Source organism: Zootoca vivipara, chromosome 2 (assembly GCF_965207765.1).
Source record: "Zootoca vivipara chromosome 2, rZooViv2.hap1.1, whole genome shotgun sequence".
Taxonomy (NCBI): Eukaryota; Metazoa; Chordata; class Lepidosauria; order Squamata; family Lacertidae; genus Zootoca; species Zootoca vivipara.
In genome coordinates this window covers 83,261,756-83,284,082 of record NC_142584.1, presented here as the reverse complement: position 1 = coordinate 83,284,082, position 22,327 = coordinate 83,261,756, and the positions used below count along the sequence as shown (strand labels likewise).

The 22,327-nt window shown below is 43.6% G+C and overlaps 1 protein-coding gene across 4 annotated transcripts in view; it reads right to left on the bottom strand.

Moving 5' to 3' along the window:
• Positions 1-22,327, bottom strand: part of PLXNA1 (plexin A1) — a 298,287-nt gene that overhangs the window by 116,180 nt on the left and 159,780 nt on the right. For all 4 annotated transcript variants that reach the window (XM_035106479.3, XM_035106473.3, XM_035106478.3 and 1 more), the window contains exons 6-8: positions 17,870-17,993; positions 17,516-17,669; positions 15,675-15,774 (exon numbers count right to left, since the gene is read on the bottom strand). In XM_035106479.3, coding sequence (XP_034962370.3) covers positions 15,675-15,774; positions 17,516-17,669; positions 17,870-17,993 — 378 coding nt within the window. The remainder of the gene's footprint in view (positions 1-15,674; positions 15,775-17,515; positions 17,670-17,869; positions 17,994-22,327) is intronic.

The window sequence follows — 22,327 nt, the reverse complement described above, 5'->3', positions numbered from 1 at the left end:
TGATAAATTTTAATAAAATCCCAGGTTTTTGCACAAACTTCTTGTAGAAAGTGCAAAACAATCAACAGTTGTGCAAACAAAAGCCACCACCCAGTGTTGAAAGCAGTTCTCCCCCCCCCCAGAAAAGCAGGTGCTGGTACACACTATGAAGTTGTTACAGTAAGTACCACAATGAAAAAGATGTGCCGGTAATGTATACCCTTGAGTACCCCCATAAAAAAACCGCACTGGTTGAAAGAAAAGGCCACCTTCAGTACTGATTTTTGATCCGTGTTATAATGGAACTAACCAAGACCAAAACAGCCTCAGAAAATACACAAGTGTGCCCTTAATTCACAGCCTCTAACTAAAGCTTGCAGTCCCAGTTGAAACAGTGCATTTAGAGCGTCATCTTAAACATGTCAACTCAGTGACTTCAATGGGACTTACTGCCTAGTGTGGCTATGTAGGATTGCAGCTCCAACTGCCTAAAGAAGCATATGGCTTTGAAGCAGGAAATCTTTTAAGCTAAGGCTACAGTGAACATTTAGATTATCCAACCAATGGCAAGTGATACTGTGAAGTTAGCAGCATCCCACAACTTAACCACTGACCATTTTGCAAGCACAACTCCGTGGCCACTCAGTGAAAGAATTCTGAAGTCAATGGAAATAGCCCATCTAGGGCAGGATGCTCTGTACATAGTCCTATGGTAGCTTCCAGCTTCCCTGCTTCTGTAGCCTGTGGAGTTGCCACTACTGCCACCACCCCCTCCCCCTCCCCCTCCCCATGTGCCTCTCTTACATTTATATTCCTATGGCCTGGAGAAGAATCCTTATCTTCAGCTTTAGAAGCTGAGAGCACTTCAGTGCTCTGGTGGGGAGTATGAACAAAACAGGAATCCACAGGGGCGAGATAAGGCAGGAGAAGTCTAAGCAAGAAAACAAGCAGAGGGAAGGATGTAAAATGGGAGAGGGAGGGAATGCGGAAAGCCTTGAAAGCTGACTTGGAAGAAAGAATGAGGACACAAGAGGAAGGTAAGAACACTGGGGGAATAATAAGAGTATTTTACATAAGCAATATAAGCAATTTTCGGTTCTGTCGTATTGGGTGCTACAAAGATGCTGTGAAGGGGCGAGGGAGCAGTGTGTTGCCTGAAGCAACACATCTCTATACAAGCCAAGCCAGAGAAGGAAAAAATTCAGAGAGGAAAGGGGCAAGTACTTTTACAAGCATATGTTAAACATGACAACTGTACTGGAAAGGAAAATTACATACATGATGCATACTGATGGAAATAGCATCTGCATACATGGCTCTGCTGTAGAGGGTTTTAAGGATCTCCAGCACTTCTTCTAAGACTATTTTCCCATAGCGTTTCATTATACCTTACATGTGGCACTGTAGGACCATTTTGGATACTGCCTTGGGATATTTTTAGGTACTTATGAAACAATAAGTATCATTGTATTTTCTTCTATTAATTTCCATAGATTGAGGATGAAAGGTCTGATGAAGCCTTAATTAGTGCCAGGAACTAGCAGCAGGAACTAGTAGCATAATTAGCATCCATTTCATTCCCCCCTGCCCCCCCCAGGATGTCCAAGATTCTGTCCCAGTTGATGTGAGAATATAGATAGTTCTACGGTATATAGTTTAGAGAGAGATAATAGATAGTTCTACAGTTTAGAGAGATTTGTCAATCTCTCTAAAAAGCAGGGCAAAATTATGCTGAATATGCTACAGAGTATGGTCCCAGCCAATCTGGAACACCATGTCTGTACTGTATAATTAATTGAGAATATCACCCCTGAGTATGTCTTGTGACACATCTTTTATTTTATTTTAATTATTATTATATTTGTATTATTATTATTTGTATGCTGCCCTTCACCTAAAGATCACAATATGGTTTTACTTCACAACATAAAAACACAAAAATACATAGCATACTAACGAACAGAAACAATACCCCCACGGAGATTTATTATTCTTATACGGTCACTACGCACAATCTATAAAAAAAAGGGGAGCAGATGTTGCATCCTTCAGATATTGAACTATAGTTCCCATCATCCCTCGCTATTGACAATGCTGATGGGAGCTGAAGTCCAACAGCACTGCAGGTATTGGAGCAGATTGACCTCAGGGCCATTCCAACTCCACAATTCAATGTTTCTATGATTTTGGAGGGCACCGTGTTGCTTGCCCCTGCTATAGAGTAACATAACCAAAGCAGTAACAGATCAAAGCACAAGCTCCTGTCCCTCTTTTCTTGCCCAATCCTTTACTCCCTCCTCCAAATCCAACACTGAGCACTGCTCAGGGCTGAGCACTGCTATGCCAGGTATGCTGGGAAATATTGTGGGGTTTTTTCTGAAGTACTAATGTAGTTTTTCTAGAGTGACTTGGCCAATAGGAGCAGCCATCTCCCCCCTGCCGCATGCAAGAACATTCAGGGGAATACAACACTACATTGTGACATGGGGTCATTCCCATGAGACATTTGTCCCAAATTTCAAAGGGAGTGCCACTAGAGTAGTCAATACTTTCCTTGAAACACTGACAAAGCCTACTTACTTGTTCAAAAAAAGAAAAAGAAAAGGCTTGAACCTCTGGTGTTTAGAGGTAAGCCCTCCCCACCACTGAACCTTTTTGGATTTCGCACACACATCCTACACATTTTGGGGAGGGGGGTTGATATTAACTCAATTAAAAATGGAATCTAAATTCTATCCTGCTTAAACATTTACTAGTGACGCATTTCAGACTAGAAGATATTCTTTGTGTTGCTTGTGACCTTTGCCCAGATAGCCATGAAAAATCAGCATAAAAATCTTATATAAGACGTAAGTATGTAAATCATATGTATGGCGCTAAGACACCAGTTCATATTAATTTTATGCTCTGATTTAAAAAACCAGTATCAGCATTATCTCATCCAGGCAGAGAGGGTTTTTGCTTGTTTGTTTGTGTATTGGTAGTGGGAGACTTCAGCAATTGTTATCACAGGACTTGTTTTAAATCATCTTGCTTAGTTTTAAGTTTGTGGATTTGTCAGCTGAGCTGCAGCACTACAAAATCCACTACAAAATCCAAGGGAAAGGAAATGAATATAGGCAAGGAGCATTTCTACTACTCTTAAAAAGTAGTGGAAAACCTAATACAGTCGTACCTCTGCTTAAGTATCCCTCCACTTACGTAAACTCCGGGATACGTAAGCGGCAAGCCTGGAAGCATATTTACAGGTTTTTGCCACGCGCACATGCGCTGAAGTGCTCTACTGCCCCATGCGTGTACGCAGAAGCGATCCCACTGGTTGCAAAAACCTCGGGATCCGACCGGAGTTCCAGAATGGATCCCGTCCGCAACCAGAGGTACCACTGTAGTAACCAAGACATCTTGGGGCAGGGATAGCAAGTTATGTGAACGGTAAGAAGTCATTGTTCACTTGCCAGAAAACCTTGCAAAGCATACCATGTCTGACTCCATTTCAAAAGCTTTTTCTTATAAAAAATAAATAAATACAACAATGTAAAAAACTGGAAAAATTGGGGGGGGGAACCCAGGTTGTTGGGTTTTTCCCGGAAAAATGGGGGTGTGTGGAATATTCAAACTATATCAAACTGTTTTTGTTTTGTGTTTTCACACAAAAAAAATTGAGGAAAATATGGGGGATGGGGACAGGGAAAAACCTGCCCCCCCCATTTTTCTGGTTTTTTTCTCAGGCCTTCCCATCTCTAGACTAGCCCCTTCACCAACTCCTGTTGTTGCCACACAGTCACCATCACCTGTGATGTATGAATCTGACATTTTTAATAAAAACTTAGTAAGAAAAATCTATTTCATTCAAATGCAGCATCTTCATCCCCACTTCCCCATCCCTAAATTTAGAAACAGTAACCTACTCTTTCCCTGATGTGGTTGCTGGAAATATGTATATCCCTATATCCCAACCCACCCCTAGTTGCTATTCTTCTGCTTTCTTGCTTGTTGGATACCACACAAATATTTATTTCTGTTCCAATACAGGCATGACCAAATGGGCAGCCTACAGGTCGCACCCATCTCTGCACCTCCCAGAGCCAGATGAAAAGTGGCACACAAGGAACTTCACGGGCTGCTTTCTGCTTGGAAGCACCACTCCCTGAGCAACTTCTCTTGGAAAGTTGTTGTTTCCAATTCTAGCAGTGCCCTTCCTAATGGAAAACGAAAGGCAACCCCTATGGGACTCCGGTGTATCCTCTTTCATTTTGCACCGTGCTCAGGTTGCACCTAAGCCCCTCACCATGTGTATCATAGTTTTGGCTTGGATGGGGGACATTCTGAGCCTCCTTCCCACTGGACACAACAACATAATTGTGATGGGCTTCCACATAGGGCTGGTCTGTCCTGCACCTTCTTTTTCATGCAGCTAGCATGAGAAGAGAACAGTTTACCCCCAAAAGGCAGTTGAGGCACACAAGGGAACCCTATAAGGGACAGTGTATACATGTGGTTTTTAAAAATACCACCAGCAGTATTTAAATAGAACATTTCCAATGTCTCTGCATTTTTCTAGATATGTGTCAAAAGCACACATTTGAAGTGCCTAAAGGAAACAAAATATGACTCAACTCCTCCAAAGTATCTGCACATGAAGTGCCAGAGACTGGTCACTCTTTAAAGGTAAAGGTAAAGGGACCCCTGACCATTAGGTCCAGTCGTGACCGACTCTGGGGTTGCGGCGCTCATCTTGCGTTATTGGCCGAGGGAGCTGGCATACAGCTTCCAGGTCATGTGGCCAGCATGACAAAGCTGCTTCTGGAGAACCAGAGCAGCACACGGAAACGCCATTTATCTTCCCGCTGTAGTGGTACCTATTTATCTACTTGCACTTTGATGTGCTTTTGAACTGCTAGGTTGGCAGGAGCTGGGACTGAACTGCCAACCTTCTGATCGGCAAGCCCTAGGCTCTGTGGTTTAATCCACAGCACCACCCTCGTCCCTTAGAGACCCGATATTAGGCTCTGGCAGTTCCTCTGTTTCTATAAGCTCAAATTAGATACAGCCCTGTATTCATAAATGATTAATTCTTCCTCCTGTGAATCTAGTTATTTGAGCTCTGAGGATTTCTCTTTTCAGATGCACCTCTCCCAGGACATAGTGTATTTATAGTCTCTTGTTTCTTTTCTTCCTGGGACCCCAGCCTCCTTCGCAAAACATCTTTCTCATCTGCCTTCCTAGCTGGAGAGCACAGCTAGTCTTTAGCAAGGTTGATAAAAGACACGGAGCTTAAAGTTCCTTTATCTACAAAGAGGACTCTGTTTCCTGGAGGACACTCTGAAGATGAAGCTTAAGCCTTTAACAAAGAGAATCACTACACCTGTGCATTCAGATTCTGGACAAGATGTGATTGAACCAGAGCATCAGAACCCAACTGGATCCTCTTTAAGCTGCCTTCAGTAACCACAAAGTTATCTCCATTGGAAGCACTTACAGAAGGACAAAACCATCACGATTTATTTCCCTGAAGATCAGGCTATATTCCCACCCACAAAACAAAATAGTTTCGTGAAGACAAGAGCAATTGTATGGTTGCTTAATATCTCTGCCATCCCAGCTGTATTATTGTCCTGCAAACTATAGACCAAACAGGGACCGAAACAAACAAATCATGTGATAGCATGTGATCAACTTTCTACATGATATGGTGGGAGAGAGAAATCTAATCAAAGTAAGGGTTGCAGAAGATCCTGGCATCTCTGTAAGCACGAGCAAACTCTGCACACTTCTGTACAGATGCTAAAGAATGAAAATCTGTTTGAAAGAAACACAGGCATACAATGCAAATAGTCTTAGGATGTGCCAGAACTTAGTCTTACTTTTCTGACTAACAGCTGTTGTTTAACTGGCAACTTTTGTTTGTCATTTGCTTTAACCGTTTTCAATATTGTATTTTTTAATTTGTGTTAACCCGCTCTGGAACCTCCTGTTGGAATGGTGAGCAAGAAATTGAAATCCTCATCACTATCATCATTATCATAGCAGCAGCAACATCAGAGAAACTTGGTTGCATCTAATCAAGCAGCATCTAATAGTTATGGCTTCATCACACAGGGTGGGGGGAATTCATAACAGGGTTTGCAAAAACATCTTGTGTGCCAAACCATGCTTAAAATCAGACAGCTGGTTTCTCTTTTTCCAGGTTTTTAACACACAGCTACATCATTTCCCACAAACTCCCTACATGTAGCAAAGGTCTGGCCTTGACAAACGTCTTGTGGGGTAACTGTGTCACAACAGTCTTTGGTGGGAACTGGATAATCTGTATTGAGTGGTGAGATAGTAGTCCAATTTCTACCACCATGATAATTCCTCTCACCAAAAGCACAATGCAAGACATGAGAGCTGTTCCACCTCCACCTCTCTTTTTTCAGCATATGGAAAATACTGACAAGCTCAACACATACCGTGTTTCCCCTTTTTTAATACGTAGTCATAAAGTAAGCCAGGGCAGCAATTTTAAGCAGTTGAGAAATATAAGACATACCCCGAAAATAAGACATACCCCCATGCCTGCCAGCTTGGGGCCTGGAACTGACTGCTGCAGCGCGGAGCGCTCCGCAGCGGCGAGCGCTCAGAGCGCCCAGACGCTGGCTAAGCAAGGAAGCAGAGAGCAGAGCTGCAGATCAGCTGTAGCGCGCGCCTAGGAGGAACGCAGCTAAGTCAGCCCTGAGGAGGGAAAATGGCGTTTAAAAACGCCATTTGAAGTGGTTTCAGCCTGCCGCCCCGCCCTCCGTGGCAGGTACGGTAGAGAAAGAGCCCCTTTCTCCAAGTGCCCACCACGCGAGGGAAAAGCGCCCCGCGCCAGCCACCGTCCTGCCCAAACCTGGGCTCTCTCCCCTCAGTCACCCCCAGCCGCCCCGCCTCCTCTCTCCCTCCCTTAAAGGACAACTTTGTGAGCGAACCGCTGGGTGCCTTGGCCCCGGGGAGGCGCAAGGAGCCGCGGCGGAGGAACAGGCGGCTGGGGGGGGGTCGCTTTCTCCGCATCCTCGGAGTTTGGGCTCCGTATCCAGGAAAGAGCGAGCCCGGAATTGCCCCCCATCTGGCAGCCCCTGAGGAGCCGCCGCCACCCTCAAACTTCGCCTTCTTTTCCCTCAGGCGGCACCTTCCCGCAGAGCGCCCAGGCCAGGAGTGCTCAGCAGCGCCGCGTGGAACGCCCGAGCCAGGGGTCTGCTGCTGCAGCTGTGAGCGTGCAAAGCGCCTAGCAGCGCCGCACGGAGCGGAGTGCCTGAGCCAGGAGAAGGAGGCCTGCCGCCCCGCCACCCAGAACCGGCTGCTGCTGCGCGGAGCACACGGCAGCGCTGGGCGGAGCGCCCGAGGCAGCGGCCTCGCCTCTTCCTGGAATGCCGCCCCGCCGCCCGGAACCGGCTGCTGCAGCGCCGAGCGCTCAGGAGCGCCCAGCAGCACCGGGCAGAGTATACTGTATACTGTTATTGTTGGCTGTTGTGAGGGCAATGGGAGACTGCAAAATGACAAGGCTTGGGGAATAAACATCGTAAACTCAAGGCCCTTCAACAGTCACCATCAATGCTTTGTTACCAGAAGATCCTGCTAGCCATCCACAATACATTTCCTGGAAATCATTCGTTAGGCAAATGTTTGCAAACAAACCCACAATTTCCATTGATGCCTTTGGGAATCGGTTATCTCTGTCCCCTCCTGCCATGTTTTCTGTCCAAAAATGGCTGCCACTGACCAGCCAAGCACAACAAGTAAAGAAGTGGACAATCTTCGGCTCTTTGGATATCTGAATCTGTGGAGTGTGTAGCCAGGTTTTCATGATTATTTCTGTTTGGATAAGTGAACAGGTAGATAGTGAGCAGGTGGACAGCAGGACCTGCATGTACTTTATGCTGCTTGTGTTTATGCTGGCTTTTAGGTTGCTTTTTTGTGCTGATTGATAAGTCCATTTTAATATTCTTTCGCTTTAATTTGTCATGTTAATAGCTTGATTAACCACCTGCAAAGGTGGTATAGAACTGAAACAAGCAAGCTTGGAAATTTTAAATATGTAAATAAAAGTGCTATATAAATAACAGGAAAGTGTGATCCTCTAGGAATTCTTGCGTTACTTTTATGTAATTTCTCAAAATGCATGTTACATCAGGGGCAATCCTCCTTGCCAATGGGGCAATCCTCCTTTTGCCCATGCACAACTAGGAGCACACTTTAAGACTGCCATTTGTGCATTGGTACCAGTAGTTATGTCAGGTGTCGGGCCAATGGACATGGGTTGGAGGAAGAAAGGATTTGTAGGCTAAATTGGGGCCAGCAGCCAGCCAAATATGGCCTGCAGATTGGAGGTTGCTTCACAACATAAAAGATCAAACTGAGACTTTTGATGATATTAAGATTGGCAGAGACCATTTTCAGCCCATGTGCCAGGGGTAGATACAGCCTTAGGCAAAAGCGAGCAGAGCAGGATATACTGTAATGTTTGCCTTCCTTCAGTAGGCTATCGGTAATAAAAAAATAAGACATCCCCTGAAAATAAGACACCGTGTGTGTTTTTTTCAGAAAAAAAGTTATAAGACGGTGTCTTAAAAAAGGGGAAACACGGTAGCACCACACTGGGGGATTTGTAAAACCAGTCTCCAAAGTGTAACTCTGTCCTCAATTCATGAGGTACTTAGCAAGAAGGACTCAAAGCTTCCCCATTCCCCTTGTCTAATAGCTAGAGCAGGTATCCTCCCCCCCCCCCAAAAAAGTGACATAGTTACTGTAAACCTCTCTTCCCTATATCAGTATTCTCCTCTTTTCAGAAGGTATGCTGAAAATCAGAGTTAGATATATATAATAACAAAACCCTATGGTGTTTTAACCCTATGGTGTTTAAACTAACAAAACCCTATGGTGTTTAAACTAATCCTTTAAGTTGCTGGCAGTCCTGTGAAATATACAAGAAACCCATGTCTTCCAAAATGTGTGTGTGTGTGTGTGTGTGTGTGTGTGTGTGTGAGAGAGAGAGAGAGAGAGAGAGAGAGAGAGAGAGAGAGAGAGAGGCGCCACTTGATAAACCGTGTAAGCAGCCAGTTTTTGAAAGGTATTTGCCTTGCAAACACTTGGAGGCTTGGGAGGACTGATGAATACATACTAGGCCAGTTCTTCAGCTGGTGCCAACTAACATTGCCAGCTTTGTCCAAATTAGACATTTGGATGGTCCTGATTTTTCTGATTCCCTTTAATCATTTGAACATCACTTATAAAACATTCTGTCTTGAGCAGAGTAGTGATTTGATAACATTCATGCACCTGGCTGCCCAGATAATAAAAGTTAAACACAATGCCCAGTGATCAGAAAACTCCACAGAAAGAACATTAGCCTCATTGAGAGGCAAATTGCTCTTGATCCCGATCTCAAAAGTCTACTGAAGTCAAAAGATACCCACTGAGTTGGCCTGCCCATAAACAGTGTTTAAATGCAGTGTATCATCTTGCATACTGTCATGTTTCTTGGCAAAAAAAATTCTGACATGTGGGAACCCCAGTTAAAAATGCTTTAAAACTTATTTCTAAAACTTCTATCTTGTCCAGGGTGGGTGGGGGGAATTCAAAGCTGCTTACAGAAGTATATTCCTGCGTATAAGACTACTTTTGAACCCAGGAAAAACTTCTCAAAAGTTGGGGGTCGTCTTATACACCGGGTCGTATTTCTTATACGGCAAGTATATCCCAAGCTCTATATTTTAACTGGAATAGTTGGGGGGTCGTCTTATACGCCCAGTCGTCTTATATGCCACTTATACATTATTAAAAAACAAAACCCACACCAAAATCTATAAAGTTTATTAAATAGATTTAAAAATAACTAATTTACCAAACACCATTAAAAAACCCCACCAGCAACTAATAGATCAAAACAAAGAAACTAAAGTGAGCACACAGAGACAGAAATAGTCAACAAACGGGGGAGCTCCTTTATACAGTCAGGCCACTGGTCCATATAGTTCAGTATTGCCTACACTTAACAGCAGCTTTCCAGGATTTCAGACCAGAATGTCTCCCAGTCCTACCTGGAGGTGCTGGGGATTGAATTTGGGACTTTCTTCATGCATAGCCGATGTCCTACCACTATGCTATGGCAAACAAGTGAGCGAACAGAAATGTTCATGTTAATTTATGTTTCCATTCACGTGCACGTTGGTGCTATTGCTTTCTTACATTATCCATTTTGTCAGGACTTAATTGAAAACCTCAATAAACAAATATTCTAAAAAAGAAACAGAACAAACTGACATGTCAGTAACCAACATGTCAGAAGTCATGGGGACCCCAGGCATTCTGTCAAAGACACTGAAAAGCTACCTTTTAGAAACTAAACCTCACGAATAATGGTTTTGCAGCAGTGAGCCAAAAAGGTGTCCGCTAAGTGCTAACGTGACCATCAGGAAAGCGGTCGTGTCAAAACATATCCAAGAAACATGTAGCACTTGTAGGTCACAGACAAAGACCAACATGCAACTGCTGCCAGGTCCACCTTTTAATACCCACAGAGCCTACACAGATAAAGATATATATACAAACGCAGTGGATAAGTCTTTTAATGGTTCTCAACCATGGCAACTGTTAAGCCTGTGATTCTAGTTGCTGAGGACAAGCAACAGAAGAGTTAGCAAGCGCTCGGACACATCTGGATGGGCGCTGTTGGAAGCACAACGATGGACTGAATGACCTTTGGTCCAGTTAACCACAGTTCTGCTTACGTTCCCCTCTCTGTATGTATAGCACTAGTTATGCCTGACAGATAATGAATCGGTCACTGAAAATGTGAGGCATAATATCACTTAGAATCTGATTTTCCTCCACAAGGCTCCTTTTAGAGATGAGGCCAGACCCTACATTCCTCAGCTTGGAAAACAGGCTAGTACATGTGCATAGTTTAGAAGCCTAGCCAGGATTAACATAGTTTAGCGGGAAGAGAAGTTAAGGCTAAAGAAACATAGCATTTTGTTTGGGTTTTTAGAAAATGTTACAAAATGACACTTCTGGCATTAGTAGGCAACTGTGTTTGGAAAGACACAGGAAGCGTTTTGCTTAAGCAATTCACTTAGCAACAGGCATGGGGGATTATTTGCAGGCAAGTGCAGTTCCAATCGGCTTGCTAACTGGTTGCATCAAGTACATGGTGGCTAATATTTCTTTTTTCCATGATTGGTCTTTGTGAAGACCTTTAAACCCCAAAGACAGCAAGGGAAGAAGGAAACAAAGCAAAAAAAAAACCCTATTATAAACAACCACTGTCATCAATAGCTCTAACATGATTTTATAAATATTAATACAACCATAATTTGCTTTTTAAAATAATTCATCTAAAATTAAAATTCAACCTGGCTATAAATCAACCTCGGTTTCTGCTTAACTGCAGGTTATTCTGCTTTTTATGTTCTGCATACATTACATTTTAAAAAACAACAACAACCCCATCATCGTGCTTGGCCTGAAATGTTCTAGTTTAAAGAGATAACTTTAGATTTTTTAAAAACCACATTTACTTTTTTATTGGCTACTTGTGTCAAACAGTGGTATATAGTAGGGATATTTATTGGCTCTGATTGTACCTCAAATTGTGAGGTGATTTTTTTCAGTTTCTTTTTTTTAAAAAAGGTAATATCACCTAGTTGCACAATAACCCTTATTTGTCTGAACTCTGGCAAGTTGTTGTTTGTTTGTTTTACCAAGGGAAATCTCTCTCATATGTCCCCCGTTTTCAACCTGATTGTCCAGCAACAAAATTAGGGAAGGGAATGTGATTTCTATATTCCCACCTCAAAACAGTCAGCCTAGAACCACTGTGCCTATTTTTCTGAAATTTGGCAAGAATCATTCCCTCAGAAGGGGCAGCTATGACAACAAACTGAATCCAGTTCTGGCAGAAAATATAGAAGTTAAAGACTTTTCCATTTTTAAGAGAGAAAAAACTCTTTAAAGATTCCCAGCAAGCACACACAAAACACTGGCTGGATCTCCCTGAAATTTGGCAGGCTTAACCCACCCTGGAAAGGCTCCATTTTCCTGCAAATTTCACCAACTTATGTGAAAAGGAAAGAAAAGAATAAGATTTCGTCTTTAGATCCTGCATTTTAGCCAATGTGGGTGAAAGAGAGCTTCAGATTTAACAGGTTAGACGTGAACCTGAACACCAAATTGAACTGGAACCCTGCCTGTGCCAAAACTTATCTAACTGTCAAAATCAAACAAACATGAAAGACTGGGTAAGAAAGCTCTCCTTCAAAGAGAACCAAGATAAGGCAGAAAATCTAGCTCAGAATACCCTCGCCTCCTCTCTCCCCCCCATACCCCAGGAGCCACGATCTGCTCTCTGAAGGAACGGCAGGTGGGACTAATTTCCCAGCAGCAGCCTTGGCATCTCGTCCGTGTCAGAAAGGGCCTTGATGGGACTTTCCTTTGTGCACATTACAGACTCTGTTGCCCGGATCAGAGTCCTGACTGCTCCAACCTGCTGTCCAACTTTTATACCCTAGCATGCTCCTGGATAAGAGCATCTTCCCAGCAGACAAGTCTAGGCAGGCCCCCGCAGGCTCTCTTCCTCCCCCTTCCCCTTCCCCTTCCCCCTCCGCCTTTCCTGACAGACATTTCACCAGCAGGCCTCAATATTGAAATAGCAGGTTTCACTTCTGGTATCTTGGCACCTTTTGGGATTCTTCAGTCTCTTGGCTGCTCCTTCCTTTTTAAAGTTTAAAGAATTCATCTTGTGTGAAGAGCTGCCTTTGAAGCCATTTTATGCAGAATAGCTTCAGGCTACCCCTTCTAATTGTTTGATTATTATTTTCTCCTGCCCATTAATCTTCCCAACCTATCGCACTGTAACTGTATGACTAGAATTATAGGTTACTTAGTAATCTGAACTTCAACATTAAATTCCAATGTAATGCTAAATCATAACAAGCCTCAGCAAACCCTGGACTCCTGCACTACCCCCCCTCCCTTCTCTGGAGCCTGGAAGCTTTTGCTTCAATTTTTTTACAACTAACTGCTGCTTGTGTCACCGGCAACCAGACAAACTGTGGTTAATCATAACTATGGTTTGCTGAAACAAGCCAACTTCAAACCACAGTTTATGAGGCTGACTTATTTCAACTAACCATATATAAAATAAACCACAGTTTAGGATTTGTGCAATAACTAAACTATCAAGAAAGCATAAGAAAATTCCCATCTCCTCCTTTAAGCCGCACCAGAGAATGGGAGAAAACATAAGCACAAAGCTCACTGAAACTTAATTCTCATAATACGTACTATAATCAGGGATAGGAAACCCAGGTGTGATGGAGGATGGCCACATGTGGTTCACTAGTCCTCCCTATTACACCTGTGATGCCATTTTCCCCAAACCACTACATTTGAACACAGCCCAAGGGTCAGTCAAGTAATTTAGCAAACCTACAAAGTCACATTTAAAAGTATAGGATGTTTTAGCTCTTTAACATATGCTCCCTGGGGAGGGGCACATCAAAACCACCTTAATCTGTATGTAACCTGCACTCATATCTGGAAAACAAAAAAGTAATACCAAAACACCTAAGTGGTTAAGATTGTACTTATTGCCCCTCTGGTTATCTCCCTGGATGGCCTATATTCAAGAAATAGTCTGAATACACAATATTGCTACTCCCCCCCCCTCTTTCTCTCCTCTATTGCACTCTTCCGCCTACTATGCATTTTCTGTGAGGGATTTTAATGGGCACACCCCTCACCCCCAGCCAGTTACTGGGCTAGCTGGTAAGCACACAATGCCTATGCATGAAGGCGCCAGCACCCACAGTCGGCCCACCCCTGACATGCGGTTGGGAGCAAAGAGGGCCATCTCATACATGATTTAGGGTGTTGCAATGCTGACTGCTTCCAGACTTGTGTACTTTGACATGGTGTGGCTTCAGTATAGCCATACCCGCAGCTGCCCTAGAGGCTGTAGGACAGGGCTGGAGCTATGAAAGCTACAATCAGGCAACAAAAAGCAAATGAGTGAACTGTAGCAGCGTTCGGTGGAATAATAATAATAATAATAATAATAATAATAATAATAATAATAATAATAATAATTTATTTATACCCTGCCCATCTGGCTGGGTGGAAGCATTCAGACTGGTTACTTGGGCACAGGAAATCCTTCCTTTCAGAGATCATACCGCAACCCCATTATGGATGAGATATGGCACCCATAGCATGCAAAGGCACAATGAAAGCCAATGCCAAAGGTAAGGCCTTGTTTATTTCATTTGGAGAAACTCTTAACAAATGCCTTCGGTAACCAGGATCTTCCATTTCACCATTGCAGCCTGGGATCCAGCATCCCCAGCACACAAACGCTCCCTTCTGGGTAGCACAGACAGTTTTGTCCTATTTAGCTTTCTGTCACAGAAACACTTGATGCCACAGAGGATCGCTCCCTTCTATAGATTGATGTAAAGCATAAACACTGGGAGATTACAGATTTAATTTTTATAGTTTTCAATATGAAAAACTGGCTATTGATTTACAGTGAGGCTTATATGAAAATGAGGTTCTAAATTACAACCTGCTGGGCACTGATGGGCTGTATTAAAGCTATACATGAGGTTAGGCCTCTAGCAGATGCACTGAGATCAAACTGTGCTACCAATCATCAATTCACACCTACACAGGAAACATAGGAAGCTGCTTTCTAGCAGGCCAGACACTTTGCTCATCTAGCCCAGTAATGTCTAATCTGAGAAGCAGGGGGTCTCTAAGGCCCCTGGAAGAAGTCTTTCACGTCAACTGTTATTTGATCCTTTCAACTGGAGATACTCAAGTTCTCCTCAGGGGTAAAAAGGTAAAGGGATCCCTGACCATTAGGTCCAGTCGTGACCGACTCTGGGGTTGCAGCGCTCATCTCGCTCTACTGGCCGAGGGAGCCGGCGTACAGCTTCCAGGTCATGTGGCCAGCATGACAAAGCCACTTCTGTTGAACCAGAGCAGCACACGGAAACGTCATTTACCTTCCCGCTGGAGCAATACCTATTTATCTACTTGCACTTTGACGTGCTTTCAAACTGCTAGGTTGGCAGGAGCTGGGACCGAGCAACGGGAGCTCACCCCGTCGCAGGGATTCGAACCGCCAACCTTCTGATCGGCAAGCCCTAGGCTCAGTGGTTTAACCCACAGCGCCACCCGCGTCTCCTCATGGGTAAGAATTCATAAATAGGGTTCTGCAGGTGAAATTACACTTCCAGTTGGCCAGCAGAGCAAAGCACACACACACTCACTCACATACACACACAAAGAAAGTTATTGAGGTCCAGCAATTATGCTAAACCTGTTTACTCAGATGGTCCTGACTAAACCATTTCTTACGCCAGTAGTCAATGAACACAGTGCAGCTTCTTCTCACCAAGACAAAAGAAAAGGATAATCCTCTCAGCTTGATGTGGTTTCTGATGCCCAAGCAGCTTCTTGCCCAAAGCAAACTTTAACAGCAAGGCAAGGTGGCTTGGCTTTCCTTACAATAAGTGTGGCAACCCCAAATACCCCCCTCTGTATTTAACAAGATTTTACACTGCACACATCTGCCTTTCTCCCCAGTTTTATTATGTCTGCCACATGCTATTTGCAGCTTTCTCCCAGAATAAGCTCAAAAACCAGAGGAGGGGAAGTTGTTTTATATCACTTACGATTGGTGAACACTGCAGTTGTAAAAGACAAAATCCACAGCTGCAAACTTCTTCCCAGTCTCCTTGGATTTGAGGTAGAGCTTTACCACTCGCTTGTCGCCTGGAACAGAAAACAGGCAGAAAATAGATCAGATATTAAAGAGAGAAATGGCAGCATGGGCATCTGGGAAAACAGAGTGCCGGGTTTGGCAGCACCCAAATGAGTGAGGCTTGCAGTGACTTCGTTTGAGCTGAGGAGCAGTTCCAATGAATCCTAGTTAGTGGACAAAAACGCTAGTTGAAGAGATGTGTGCTTGACCTGCACTAAAAATCTAGCAGGATGCAGAGGATAGGTGATCTTGCTCAATGTGTAAGTAAAATGACAGGAGGAAGAAGAGTACCAGAGGTCTCCAACTGCCTAGTTCAGAGTTAACATTTGAATTTCTTCTACATACCTCCACAGGTAAGGAGGGAATTCGACTTTGTCAAATTTAGGAGCCTCTTGTGGAATTATGGGGAAATCAGTGCGTTATTGATCATATTAAGGACAGGAATCTAGAAGGTGTGTAACAATTGTGCCTTACTCAGCAATCAGCCCAGGCAAACCATTGGACAGTCTCATGTTGCTATCCCCAATTATAGTGAGGACCAGTGTTAGAAACTGAGATATGAAAGCTAGGAGCTAAATGGCACCTTAAACCTAGGTTACGGGCACAACAACAAAATGTCTAGGCACACTTTTTTATAACAAGAATACAAAGCTGAAAATGAATGAACTGCAGCTAAAATATTCTGTTCATTTTCACACTGTCTAGTCCTTCCCTTGCCCTCCCCCCTAATATTCTTAAGAGGGTCTCTTCTCCAGTCTTCAGAGAGTAGCTGGAAGTGGTGAGGAAGAAAATGGTCCTCCTTTCCTTCCACTCTGCAGTTTTAATCTGAAATCTTAGGTGTAGTACTGCACCCAGAGCTCAGAAACTGCTGAAGCTAATGAAATTCCCTGTCGCAAAATGTGCCTAGAACAGTGGGAGTTTCGAACCCAGGTGAGGACCTGTAAATCACCTTGGCCAAGGGTAGCACATACATTCCTTACTAAATAGAATAGTAACAATATATTCCCTGCCACTCTGTAAATGCACCCATTTCAGTCATTTGCCTTCTTTCTCCCTGTCTTCTCCTTTCTTCAAATTCTCTGCCTCAATCTCTGCTCTCCTGCTCACAAATATGTTGACCCTTCTCACAGAAGGTAGATATTGGTATTTTGAACTCCTCTGTGCCTCAAATATGACATGCTCTCTGAACTGAGCAAAGGACAGCCTACCATGGCACAAAGGTCTAGACTGCCTGCCTTCCATGCAGAAACAGAAAGAGAAAAATACTTTTGCATCGTTCAAGTTCTTGGCTGTCCAGAGAGAAAGCCTTTATACCAGATTCAACTGCACTGCAGAGGATGCGGTTGGCTCCTCCTTTGTGCCACTTCAACTCCTTCAAGGGAAGTCGATGTCTATTTTCACTCTACAAATACCAATGGAGGGGGAAGCGCACCCCAAGGTGCGTACAACTTACGATTCCCCCTCAGCATTATAGGATATGAATACCCTCAAAATCACATATACAAGCACAGTAGAAATAGCCTTCCCACAGCAGCAAACAGGTTTAAAAATAACCTGGATAATCCATAGCATCTTACATCATGGCAATAAATAAACTGAGAGATATTAGCTCAGCTATTGTGTTACTCAAATGGGGCTGTTTTTTTGGGGGGGGAGCTCATGTTCTCTGAAGTATGTAATTAAATATCCTACCCCCCAGAACTTTTGCTCTGTACTCCATTGGTGCAAGCCAACAAGAAAGCCCAAACTCACCTCGTCCTCTGGTAATAGGGATGACATCTTTTGCAGAAGGAGAACTACAGTAGATCTTGCCATCTACAATGCGACTTTCAGACTCCGTAAAATCTTCAAATGAGCAGTTCACGCCAGCAGAGAGATCAGGGACATTCCGGGCCTGCAGAACCAGCTGAGAGAACAGGAAGGAGAACGTCACACACAGAAAACAAGCGGACACCTGTTCCATGGTTCGTTAAGACAAAAGATCTAAGAGCAAAGACCACATAGTGCACCTTCTCCCAAGCCCAGACTGCTCCAGAAGGGCTCAACATTCTAAATAAATGTACTGGTATTAAGCAAGGCCAACCAAAGTGAAGCTAAGCCACCTACCAGGACTTCCGACATGGTGACCGATATGTTCTTGGGCTGGATGGTGAGCTGGACGCACTGGCGTAGATCTGAAGCAAAGCGCTGAGGTTCATCAGCTCTTTCACATCGGTCCTTCCGTGAGCAGCTGTGGGGAAGCAGAAGGCAGCATCCATTACAGTTGTGGTTTTAGGTTCTGAGCAGTAGCGTGCGCGTTACTTTAACACCCCACGTTCTCTCTTTGTTCCTTATTTTTTGCAAACCAGAGAAACATTTCTGGGTGCCGCACAACAGCCGCAGCAGCCTCTTCTAACGACTGAATTAGATTGGTTACTCCTATTTTCTCAAGATCCTCTCAAGATTTTCAGCCACAGAGATTATAACTAGTTTTCTCCTTCTGCCTGCAGAATCTCCCCTGATTAAACCTGTCCTGTACAGCTGCTGTTACAGTTTTTAATTTGGTTATGTTATTTATTTATAACTTTCCCTTTGACTTGTGTTTAATTTCCACATTTTAATATTCCTGACATATTGTATCATTTATCTATATATGCATCATAACCCATTTTATTTTATGGTCGTTGCTTTTATTTTGTTCGGGTCTATGATTACATTAAAGAAATGAGACAAAGGCGCAACCTATTCTATTGGCTACAACAGAATGCTTCTTTCAAGCTGAACTTCAGCCGGGGATGGGGGGGGGATCTGATTGACGCCAGGGAAGGCCTCTGCAGGCTCATTCACAGGCACTACGTTGGTGATCCCTGGTGTAAGCATCTCTCTCATGCAATTTAGCTTCTTATTTCTATATCGTATTCTGGTGCTTGAAGCAGGTTCTAACACTACAAAGAAACATCTTTGTAATTGCAGGGCAGTATAATAGCAGTTCGCTTTTGTACTTCAATGTCTCAAAACATATCTGAATAATAAAAATTGGGCTTCTGAAGTTTATTTTACACATTACTTTTTCCACTATGAAAATTAATCTTGGTGGTGGGGCGAAAAAGTATAACATATTAATGGCATCAGAAAAAGTTCTCTCTGCTGTCAGAAAGCTATTATCTAGTTGTGAGATCTGCATATTACTGCAATTAAATTGTTGGAAAAGAGGCAGCTTTGCTCTTCTGGCCTCGGGTAATTGAAAGGCTTAGGTTCCTTTTTCTTCGTAAACCAAGCATTTTTAAAAAACCACGTTATTTTTTAACTTTCATTAGTATTTATGTTCTTTCCCCTGCCCCCACCCCAATGACTTGAAATACTGATTTCTCTGGTACAAACTGAATTAGTTAAAATGGACATTGTTTTTATTTGGACAGCATTGTTATGAGATACAGTATCTGTTTCATCTGCATATAGCAGCTGAATTCTATGTTGGTTATTAAGGCGTTTAGCTAACACAATAAACTAAACTAAAAACCTATTCAGAACTCTTAACGGCCTGATAACAATAATAAGCATTTGTATGGCACTTGCAAGTGTTCAGAGCACTTCGCATACGTTTTCCAGCGGTAACCCTTACAATAAACCTGTAGGATGAGTCAGTATTAATATGTCCCATACTGTAGATAGGGGGAGGAGAAAAACTGAGGCTGTGACTGGTTTGCCTAAGGCCACCTAGGGGTGAGATTCAAACCAGGGACTTCCTAATGTATAGCTCAGGCTCTCAACCAGAGAGATGTAAGCAGGTACCTGTGCATTGGTATGTTCAAATCCGCTTATCACAGGGCTCTCCCACTAACAGCCTACACCACCCTGGCTCCATGCTCTTCTAATCCCTTGCATTAACTTATCCTAGATGAAGTTCTGCTTCACTTTCCTTTATGCCCTATGGGAAGCCGTCCCACATCCCACTTGCTTTACTACAAGGGTGGGGTGGGGGGTGGGGAGTGGCACTCCCCTGCCCCCAGAGCACGGCTCTATCCAGGTAACGCTGCCTCCATTTAATGAGTTTAAATGAGTTTCCTTCATTTCTCCTCCCTGCATCTGCGATAACATTATTTCATTACGGAAAAGCATTTTAATTAAGCGGAGGGCAATACAGAAGAGCAGATACACATGCGCCTTTCAAGGTCCCGGTAATCTCAGTGATTTATCTCCTGAGCAAGTGCCAGCATGACATCGCGCTGTGGAGTTCCTGAACCACTTCTGCATCCCACCCATCTCCCCAAGGTGCTTCAGGGAAAGAGATGTTTCTGAGTTTAATTAAAATGCTCCACATGGCTAAACAGTCAGGGCTTTGCGGCATCCGAGGAGGTTTTTCCCTCTAGCCCAGAGGAAACGTCTCCTCCCCCATGCCTTTTCCTTGATGTTTCATTCCTTCTCCTCCAAGTTGCAACTCTGTTCCCATGTGGGGAGGCCCATTTGCTGGGTTTAAGGGCCTTTGGGTCGCAGGCCAAATTAGATCACTAGCAGGGAGCTAAATGGCAAGTGCAAGCCATTTTCAGAAGAGGACCAAATATTAGCAAAGGGAGAGAATGAGAGAGAGGGTTTGTTATATAGATGTTGGTCTGCAAGGGACATACAGTATGTTAATATTTAGAGCTGCAGAGCTCCCATATTCTCATTCTCAAGCTAACTAAAACAGGATTACTCCTTACTATTCACTCCTAAGGTATTACCAGCTCATCAGATGGCCCTGGGTTGCAGTTCTGAAGAAAGACAGCCTCTCCAGATCTCCCCAGATCAGGGCAGTTGTCAAATTCCTTGACTTCTCTCCTCATCTGACAAACAGGGGGCAGTGTGGCATCTGCAGCTAGGTGCTGTCAGCCATCATAGCTGGAAACATTCCAGTGCCAGAAACCTTGGCATTTCATGCCAAGAAGTAGGTATGTATTTAAAGGAGATTTGAATAAGTTTCCCTCTGAACTACAGGCAAGACAAGAGTAAGATGTTTTCAAATACAAGGGCTGATAAACTCGAATGGTCGCCTTCTGTTTCATGCCATTCAATGGACTCAGAACAGGTTTTTTACTAAAACACACACAACGCTATTAAGATGATGCTGTCTCTCACAAAAAGGCTGGGCAATGATATACATGAGCAGTTCTGTTTTGGACACATGACTTGTGTCCATCTATGCTTTGAGTGGAAAACATTCCTGCTGCTTTTCAGGACAGGAAGCTGCATTTTTAGATCTCAAACTACCCTACATGTCTGATATTCAGAGTGTGTGTGTGTGTGTGTGTGTGTGTGCGCGCGCGCACACACACACACACACACACACACACACACACACACAAACACGTGTGCACTAGACAACTGGTAGCTTGGAGCAGGCTGCTGTCAATCAGCTCTGAAGCATGTAAGATGGACTGTAAAGGCAACCCTGGACAGATAAGGCCCACTTGCCGCTGCCTGATGCAGACTGACAAAGACTAGCCAACTCACTTATTGGTCTCCTGCAGTGCCCAGTTCCACATTAAGGCTCGTGGCAGTTCAGTAAGGTAAGAAAGGGACTCTACCAGAAGCTGCAATGGACACTGCTATTAGACACTGGTACAGTCAGTGCGAAATCTGCTGAGCTGGACTTTTTGCCGCTCCCTCCCTTCAAGTCATGAGATTCAGGGTTGAGACCTCCACAAGACTAGTTACCCAAGCAAAGCAGCTAATTCGCCAGTAATAGTGTATCTGTGGCATAGATACTCAAAGCTGCAGGAGAGAGGAGTGGGGGCAGGCTCCAGAAGATAAGTGGATGAAAAAAAACTGCAGGCTGGGAATAATGGTTTTTGCAGAATTATATGTTGAGCCCAGAAATGGAAAGTCACAGAGAAGAGCTTCACATCCAGAATTTACCGATTTTCATTATATCTTGCAAAAGTTATTACTAATCTCTTCACAAGGTTTCTAGTCCTCAGGCTTAAACCAAACCATGAGCCACATCAGACACATTTTCCCCTTGCATATTTACAGCATGTCATGAATGTTTATTATACAGGTTGGGAAGTCAGTAGAGATAGCAGCTTCTTCAACCTGTGGCATTCATAAAGGTATTTTAAAAAATACAATGATCACACCATACCTCACACAATGATATACATGGATTTTCCTATAAAGAGATAATCTCCTTGTAGGAAATATGTCATGCCTTATCACAGAATCATAATTATAGCACTTATAGAGCGCTAAAAGCACTTCACATACATTATCACAGTAATCCTGAGAACAATCCTGTGAGGTAGATGAGTATAATTATCCACATAATGCAGACGGTGTGGGTGTGTCAGGTCAACCGAGGGTAAGAGACAGTGGCTCCCCCCCCCAAAAAAAAACACATCTTGGCAAGTTCCTGATTTAAGGCAAAATCTGCCTTTTGGAATTCCGCAAGAAGATCATGGCAGTCCTGGCCACCAGCTTAGATGTCTTAAAAATAGGATTAGACAAATTCATGGAGGAGAGGGCTATCCTTAGCTACTAGCCATGATGGCTATGCTCTGCCTTCACAGCTGGAGACAGCAATACTTCTGAATACCACTTGCTGGAAGC